At 44.1% G+C, this 9,248-nt stretch overlaps 1 protein-coding gene across 1 annotated transcript; it reads left to right on the plus strand.

The window, feature by feature from the left end:
- Nucleotide 1: 1 nt before the first annotated feature.
- On the plus strand, nucleotides 2-7,205 carry POLR3F (RNA polymerase III subunit F). The gene is made up of 9 exons (XM_040059735.1): nucleotides 2-95; nucleotides 554-671; nucleotides 2,286-2,353; nucleotides 2,477-2,544; nucleotides 2,822-2,934; nucleotides 3,457-3,600; nucleotides 4,957-5,064; nucleotides 5,774-5,965; nucleotides 6,546-7,205. Exons 1-9 carry the CDS (start codon nucleotides 40-42, stop codon nucleotides 6,621-6,623), a joined length of 945 nt encoding a protein of 314 aa, XP_039915669.1. The 5' UTR covers nucleotides 2-39; the 3' UTR covers nucleotides 6,624-7,205.
- Nucleotides 7,206-9,248: the final 2,043 nt, after the last annotated feature.

The raw sequence follows: 9,248 nt of genomic DNA on the forward strand, positions 1-9,248 counted from the left end.
TATCTGACGTCATCTCGTCGCGCCACATCCAACCGTGCTATGGCGGAGGTGAAGGTGAAGCCGGAGGTGCCTGATCCCATGGACATCGAGAGCAGGTGCTGGGGGTGCCCGTAGGCAGGCAGGCAGGGAGGCTTCCGGACGAGGGGTGGGTGTGTGGAAGGCACGAAGGATGTGTTTTGGGGCGGGGGGCAGTATGCGTGGCGGGGCCTTGTCTTTCAAGGCCTGAGGAGGGTGGTTCGACACTCGAGTGTTAATCAGGAAATAGGTGCTGAAGGAGAGGATTGTTGGGGGCACTGAGAATTTCGTGCTGGGAGGTGCTTAAAGGGAGTGTGGGTTGGGTGAGGTCACTTTCGGCTGTCCTGAGTTTTTCTGGTCTTGGAAAGGGAAATGGTGCACAGGGAGTTGGTGCTGAGCTCTCTCAAGAAGCAATTGATGGATACTTTTCCCCTGAGCTGTTCTTGTCATTCTCTTCCATCCTGACTCCATTGCTGTTTGGATTTGGTTTTAAATGCAGCAGAACATGATTTCTAAAGCTGCTTTTCTCCTCCTGTAGGATCATTGAGCTGTGCCACCAGTTCCCCCATGGCATCACAGACCAGGTGATCCAGAATGACATGCCTCACATGGAAGCCCAGCAGAGAGCTGTGGCCATCAACAGGCTGCTCTCCATGGTAGGGACAGCCCACCTTCATCATCTTCCTCAGCACATATGTAACCACAAGGACCATTAGTAATGGGGAATTAGCTGTAGAAAAAAGGATAGCTCATACTCTCATATATGAAGGTGCTCTCTGAACCCCTCACAAAATCCCAAGCTTATGGATTGCTCTGATGGCACATAGGGGAAACCTGCCAAATCTGTAAGAACCAAGGCTGTAACTGTAGGAAAGAATCAGCTGGCAATGAAAGAGTGAATGTTAATGCCGTTATACACACACTTTAAGGCTTGTCTAATTGCCTTTGTCTTGGTTTAAAAGACAGGTATCTGCTAGGGAGGGGCAGAGCCTTTCTAGGAATGGGGAATTCCAATCCCCTCCCTCCAAGTTATTATAATTTAGAAAATTAAAGGGGCTTTTCAGGCAGAGGTATGGGAAGAGGAATAACAGTTCTTTACTAGTAAATATAATAAGGCAAACAAACAACAACAACTACAGCATTAATAATAAACAGAATCAGGAACCTCGAGGGGCTTTGTTTCACAAAGCCCGGGGCAGTCAGATCCCTTGGGACTCCGAGAGCACCAAGCTGGAACGGTGGAAAACTCCCGGGCTGGTGGCTGGAACGGCAGGATGTCTCCGGCAGGCAGGGGGAATGTCCCGGCAGGCAGCGGGGTGCAGGGCTACAGCGCAGCACCAAGAGCACTGCTGAAAAAGTCGCGACTCCCAGGCAGGGCTGGCCCAGCTCCAGCAGGGCAAGTGAAGGAGCTCAGAATTCCTGGGCACACGAGCAGATGATGGTAGATCTCCCAGGACCAGACTTTCTCTTGCAGTGGACTTCTCCTGCAGCAGACTGCAGCCTGACCGTCCTCTCTGATGCCCAGAGCAAGCAGACCCCCAACTTCCCCGACCCTATCCTTTTCCAGCCCCAAAACTCGTGTGATCTTCCTCCTCCTTTGTGTTGGTTAAGCACTATCTAAGCACCAGTACTTAGTCTCTTAGCAACTTATGGGGAAAAATTCTTAAAGACAAAAAGGAACAAACCTAACCCCCAACACTCTTCAAAACAGGAAATTTCGGAAAAGGACTTTTCCTGGCCACAAGCATGCAGAGCAGAACAATCTTTTTGTATGTGTAAGTGATGCCAGAAATTTGCTTCTAAGAGTCACTGCCCATCAAAGTTGTCAGCTTTCCAATGATGGCCACTTAGTAAAATGTAGAACTTTGGTACTGGAACTTGGAATTGTTCCAGAGTTCCACCATGATTTCTGGGTTGCTGTGCAAATGAGTGCTTTGGTGGAAACTGAGACCAAAGTATACAAAAATTTGATGTCCCTTGTACCATGTGAAAGTCAGGAAAAATAATAGGAATTGTGTAGATGTTGTGGGAAGGGTCAGGAACTGTTTGTTATTTCTGATAGCTGATGATGAGTGGAAACTTGTCAGAGGAAAAAAATATCCTCAAGGCTGTTATTGTTTCCAGTGGTTAAAAATGTAATTTTTCATTTTTCTTTTTTTAGTTAATGTTAAATAAGGTTTTTATTTTAGAATTTCAGAATATTCCTCCAAAACACCATCTGAAACATGCTGTTTGAAGGAAAGTAAATGCATTGTGCCCATCTCTCCTAGGGGCAGCTGGACCTTCTGAGGAGCAGTGCAGGTCTCCTGTACAGAATCAAAGATTCTCAAAATGCGAGGTAAGCCTGTGTTTGCTGGGTGAACATATTTGGAGCACAATTCTTGTTTATAGTTTAAAACAAATCCACCTTCTTTCAAAACTTGGACCTTTCAAAAATCCTGATGTCTGTCTTGTTTTACAGTAAAATGAAAGGCTCTGACAATCAAGAGAAGCTGGTTTACCAAATCATAGAGGATGCAGGCAACAAAGGTACTTTAAATTATACTTGTGAATTGTACTAACTCTGTTTACTTATGGGACCATTCCTGTCCAAAGTCATAAATGCTTACCCAGACAATACAAATATAAAATCCAAAACCCCCACACCTGCTTGTTTTTCCCCAATCCCTTCTGTCCATTCCTTCCTTTTTGCTAGGAGTGGCAGGCAAGCAACCCAAGCAGTGTTCTGATGTGACTTTTGGTTGGTATGTACAGAAACAAATGGTTTCTTCTATTTATTTCTGTTCACTTCTCTGTTTTTTAACAGGTATTTGGAGCAGAGACATCAGGTACAAAAGTAATCTGCCTTTAACAGAGATCAACAAGATACTGAAAAACTTGGAAAGCAAGAAACTAATTAAAGCAGTTAAATCTGTGGCAGTGAGTATTTTGTGACTTTTTTAAAACAATTTCAAATATCTGCTGCCTGCTTTGTGTGCTTTTAACAGGGACCTGGGGGCAGAGAAACCTCATTTTGCCTCCAGCTATCTCTTTGTGCACCAATGTTTGACTCTCTTTAGTGTGCAGGTTTGAAGTGCAAGAGATACTGGGTCCAAAGGTCAGCTTCTCTGCTGTTTGTCTTCAGTTATCTGGTTCACACTGGTTCTGGTAAAGCAGAAGGAGGCAGAGAAGTTTGACACAGAAAAGCAGTAGCTTTTTTGTGTTCATGTGAAAGATGCTGGCTTCATCTAGTTTCCAACACTATGTTGTAAAATGATTAGGAATTGAAATGGGTTGATCTGTCTTACCCGAGGGTCAAATATGTTGAGGATAGCTCACGTCAGGTGGATTGCTGTGCCTTAGGTATAGGAGTAATAAACCTCTTTTGCAGATTACCTGCTTAAATGTTTCTTTCTTTTGAATGCTTTCAGCTGTTGAGAGCTGTCCATTTCCCTCCAACAGGCGTCCAAGAAGAAGGTCTATATGCTATACAACCTGCAGCCTGACCGCTCTGTCACTGGAGGGGCCTGGTACAGTGACCAGGACTTCGAGTCTGAGTTTGTGGAGGTGTTAAATCAACAGTGTTTTAAGTTTCTGCAGAGTAAGGTGAGTGCCAAAGTCACCTGCCATTTGTTTTGTAAACAGGTGCTAGTCAAGGCTTAGGTTTTCCATAGGCGTTGGCCATTATTACAGGTATATTGGCAAATCTGTACTGGACTACTGCTTTTGTCACAGTAAGTGTGATGGTGTTGTATTTTAATGATGGATATTTTTACACCCTGGACAAGGAGGGAATCCTTTTGTCTCTGAGGTCCAATGACAAACTCTCCTAAGTGACCCAAAATTGTGTATTCCTTATCTTCTGAATGCCAGCCTGCCCAAGAGAATTACCGTCCCTAAGACCCAGCAACCCAGGAAAGAGGAACTTGTGTGTTTTATCCTGGAAGGGGGGTATGGGATCCCTTTAAGAATGAAAGGATGCGAAAGGAGTGCTTTTGTTCTCCCTAGGCACCCGAGGGGGATGCCTGGGGTGAGTCTCCAAGTCAAAACCCAAGAAGCTGCATTTTGCAGTCCAGACCTGTTCCAGAGGGCATTTTGCAATATCTTTTCCCGCTGCTACTACTCAGGACAGCCGAGGAGGAGTCAGACCCTCTCTCCATGATTTTCCAGCTGCCTGCCTTTTGTCAAGGAGGGGGTGGATCTGCCACTTGCTGGAAAGTTTTTCCCAGTTTTTTTGGCAGCATTTGAGCCTTTTGACTGGAAATGATTTGTCCAGATTTTGTTTTGTCCCTGTCCTGCTCTGACTGTTAGTTGTGGAAGATTTGGAACCATGGAGGCTGTTAAGTTTTATTTGATATTTTTTCCCTTCTATCTGCTCCCATTTTGTCTCTTTATTGGTGAAAGGAGATTGGTTAAAACTAAAGGGGAGGTAACTAATTTTGGAGTCTCCATCCTGTATAATTGTCTTAAACTATGACACAAAACAGGCAGAAAGAGCACAGGACCAAAAAATCGAGGAAAAGTCCCTGGTTTCTGTAGAGCACCTCATTTCTGAGGGGGTGTAAGGCAGTAATCAGTCAGGTAGCTCTGCCTAGCAGACAATTGTCCCTAATCTAAATTGTCCCTGGTTCATTAAACATGTCCGCAGATTGTAGCATTTGTCTATTCTGTTACAATATATTTTTAACTGGTTCTAGGTACAGCAGAAACTTTTTTTTTTTGTTAACAAAATGCTGGTGTTCCTTCATATTAATCTGAATTATAGTGTAAATTTTATATCATTTATTTAAAAATTATATTCGATTGTTCACTGCATTGTCTCACATACACCAGTCTTAAGAACATGGCTTTAAATGTCCCAGAAATGGAAAACAAGTTTTGTTTTTGAGTCTGCCTGAAACAAGCAGGAATAAGGCTCTTGGCAGTGAGTGCTGACTATAACTAATCTTTGCTTTTTCTCAGGCGGAGGCAGCTCGAGACAGCAAACAGAACCCCATGATACAGAGGAACAGCTCGTTTGCCTCATCCCATGAGGTGTGGAAATACATCTGTGAACTGGGCATCAGTAAGGTCAGAAAAGATTAATCTCACTACTACTACTATTCAGTGCGTGATTAGCTATAGGAGCTGAGTACTGCAAACTTGAAGGTCTCATAAGTGTCTTAGAACCCCACAGCTTGTGTAGTGGAGGTGAGCTTTGTGGGTTCATTGCTTTTTGGGGAGGGTCACTGATACTGCCTGGCATTCCAGGATAGCTTGTGCCGTGTGGGTTTTCAAAAACATGTAAAAGAATAAGCATCCTTGCTAACTATCTCAGCTGGTTTAGATTTCCTAATTTCTCTTAACTTTACATATGTGCTTCAAAGAATTTGAGGGGAGGGGAAAAAAGAAGGGGAACAGTACCCCACCATTACTGGTAACCATCAACAAGTATATCTTTAGTAGTCTTGGTTTTTTTCTTCTTTCACAATTGTTTTCCTGCAAAACTGGAACGATATTGTGCTAGGATAATGGAAACATCTCAGGTACATTGGGAAGTTCTTTTTGGTAAGACCAAGGCTACTGCAAATCAAAAGTGCTCAGGAGGTAGGAGATACAAGTATTTGCTTTTCTTTTTGCATCTGCATAACTCCATAAAGTTCCCAGTGAGACTGGTGTTTTTTTCTGGACAAGGTTAGAACTCTATGGATTTGTTACTCATGGTGTTTGCTCATTTCCTCCTTGCAGGACTCACTGGCACGCATCTTTCCTAGCATCTATTTCACAAATTGTTTCATAGGTAGAGTTGTCAATGGAAGACATTGAGACCATTTTGAATACTCTGATCTATGATGGCAAAGTGGAGATGACCATTATTGCTGCCAAGGAGGGGACAGTGGGCAGTGTGGATGGGCAGATGAGGCTGTACAGAGCCATTAGTCCTCTCATCCAGCCCACTGGATTGGTCAGGACACCTTGTGGACTCTGCCCTGTGAGTAACTAATTCTGTGAATCATTAATGGTGCATGCAGCTCTTGAACACAGGCCTTGCCAGATGGCACATGGCAAGTTCTGCCTGCGAGTCAGTCTCAGGGCTAAGCCAGCTGTGCTTAAAAGCTGCCCATGATGCCTTAGCTGTGGTGTAACAAGTTCTGTAGTTAGTCCAAACACCTGCTCTGCCAGGTGTTTCCCACTTCCAGCCTGTCTCTTTACTGGACTGTATGTGAAAGGATGCTGTTAAGTGTAGCGCATTCCAAATTATGTTATTGTATTTCTGATCCCAGGTTTGCCTGTGTTTTTACCAAGCTAAATTATTTCTGTCTAGCATTTGGTCTCTCCTCCCTGGACTGTGAACTGGTTTATAGGTAAAACTTGCCAACATGTCCCTTTGTGGTGGGATCTAGTTTTCCATTCTCCTTCAGAGCTGCCATAAGACTTCCTAGGTTTTGGCCTCTGTTAGACTAATGCTGATCCACTGGGAAAGAAACAGAAAGCTTGAGAGCGTGTTAGACACAGCAAGCACTATCCAACTGGAAGTAATTACTCTGCTGACACAAGGCTTTCTTTTGCAGGTTTTTGATGATTGTCATGAAGGCGGTGAAATTTCTCCATCAAACTGTATTTATATGACAGAGTGGTTGGAGTACTAAAGTGGAAGAAAACTGTGAATTGGATTCATTTTTCATTGCCAAAGTAACAAAGCAGCTTGTTTTTTTTAAAGCGGACTTCTAAATTTGTAAGCAACTTCAGGACATGGAGTGACAAACCAGCCATGTATCAGCTGTGTGAACTATCCTGGGAGTGGACTGGAAGTGGAGTCAGTGCTGAAGATCAAGGCTGAAGTAGAAATGTAGATCCATTCTTGTACCAAAATTGGAGATGGCAATTTACGTGGTTAACGTTAAAACAGATTTCTAAGCAACAGTTCAAAATAAAGTTCAAACAAGGCTGAGACATTTAAGTCTTAACACTTACCAGTCCCTCACAGCTGATCAGTAAAACTTGCTAACAAGTGATACCAAGAATGAAATCCCAAATTTTGCTTTCAAATTAATGCTACTGATGGATGCTTAAGTTCTAAAGCTGACACTTTTCTCCCATAATAGCATCCATCTAATTGAAGACTATGAATCTGATGTGGGAAAGATTCTGAATATGTCAAACACTTACTAGTTCTTTATTATCTTTCTTACCTGCTAATTTATAATTAAACTCCTGATTTTTCTTATGTATGTCTGTGCTTCATTTCCTGTATTGCTGCCTAGTGTTGCATCTGCTGTTTTTATTCCTTCATCATCAAATTTCTGGTGGTGAGTTCTGCAGCTGCATTACATTCATGGATATCTCCATTGGAATCTAGAGAAGAGGTGTTCTGAGAAGATAGGTTTTCCACAAGAGAAAGGGTTCCTCTAGTCTCATGATACAGAGAAAAATGTATAGATTCCAGCATCCAGAGTAGCAGAGGGCTGGAATAACACACTAGGAGGCAGGGTGGGGTGCACAGGGGCTGTGCACAGACAGTCTGGCCCCTGTACCACTTGCTGCCTGTGGCTTCAGCTGGCTCTGGCCAGGCTGGATCTCTCCACAATTGCTCTGTATCTTCACAACAGTCTCGCAGCACGGGGGAGAACAATCACAGGGTGTCAAGCACAAGGCTTGTTGCATCTGGCTATTTTCAAATGTGCCTGGCTGAAAAAAAGCCTTCTGGACGCTGTGGGGAGAGAGTGGTGGGAAAGCACATCTGGGTGAGTTAGCAGCATCCTAGGTAGGCCTGACAGAGGGTTTAAGGTAGATTTTGGAACAGTTTACCTCATAAGGGTAAGAGACTTTACATCAGCATTTTCAGTACTGTCCAGGAGTTTGCACTTTATAAAAGCAGTCTGGATCACATACGAAAGTGTCCAAAGCTTGCTTGATTTCCATTTCCCTCCTTACAGCGTGGATGGAAGACAGAGGCTAATGGGGGTAAGTGCTGTACAAGGAGTAAAAAAAACTCCCATGGCTCCTGTCCCATGCAGGGAGGGTATAGATGCAGAGGCAAAGGCTCCTTGTTTGGGAGCAGTTAGGTGTGTACTGGAACAAACAATGAGCACTGATGAACTGCTAAGTCCATGGAAGGACTGTCCCAGTGATTTGAGCACTCCCAGCAGGCTCTCCTTTTGCTGCAGTGTTGTCTTCAGGTGAAAGGGATGCATATCTCTACAGAAGCAGAACAGCTCTTACAAAAGAGATGGCGTGAAATGACTGGAGCTTTGTACTTCCTCTGCCCCCTTTAACCACTCAATACAGAGAAGACAAGGGCAAAATGCTACTCTTTTCCCTGGAGGCAGCCTGGGATCTGACATCCTCTATTCCACCCAAGGTAATTTCATTGAGATGTGGGACTGGTTTCTTTTTTGCCTCCACATGCAGAGCAGATTTGGGAAGAAACTGGAGTGATTGGAGAATCACCTCAGCCAGCCTTTTATTTTGCTTTGTTTTGAACTTGGAACTGTACTCTACACTTTCCAAACAGAGATTTATTGCATTTAAAAGAAAGAAAACTGGGAAAAAAAAAAAACAACCAAAAAACCCAAAACCCCGAACCTGGACAGTGCATAGATGAGTAGACTTGATCACAGGGCAATAATTTCCTGTAAGCAACAGTGGAGCTGTACCCACACAGAAGCCTTGGGGAATATTTGTAGGCTGCTCACTGCATGATTGTAAGGCAAACACCCAAAATCTTAGAGGCAGATTGAGGTATTTCACTGCAATACCTTTGCATCTTGAATGTGTGTGAAAACCTGCAGGATTCAGGAATGAATTTGCATCCATGTATTCAGATAGGACAAATACCACTTACACGGCATGCACACAAAGGTGCAGGGGAGGATTCCTGTCTCGGACTCACTAGGTAAAGACCTTACCTCCGTGGCTCTGGAAGAGATTCTGGGAAGCAACACAAGATGGAAGCAATGAAAGAGGGAATGTATTTGCCTAATTTCAAGGCAGAGACAAATTCCTGGGGCAAGTTAGGGTGCCAGACTGCTACCTCATATCCGCAGGCTCCCTGAAAATTGTGTTCATCCGTGGACCTCTACTCTCCCAAGGATCTGGGCACTGCAGGGGTCTCCACAGTAGGCTGGGGTACAGATTTCCTGGCAGACTGATGAACCACTGTGGCCTCAAGCAGATGTGGGTGTAAAGCTCGGTCAGGGAACAGAGAGCGAGGGAAGTCCAATGGATTGTCCCTGCCTTGCTACTGGGCTGGATGACTTTGCCCAGCGAGCGTT

This window comes from Hirundo rustica, chromosome 3 (assembly GCF_015227805.2).
Source record: "Hirundo rustica isolate bHirRus1 chromosome 3, bHirRus1.pri.v3, whole genome shotgun sequence".
Classification (NCBI taxonomy): Eukaryota; Metazoa; Chordata; class Aves; order Passeriformes; family Hirundinidae; genus Hirundo; species Hirundo rustica.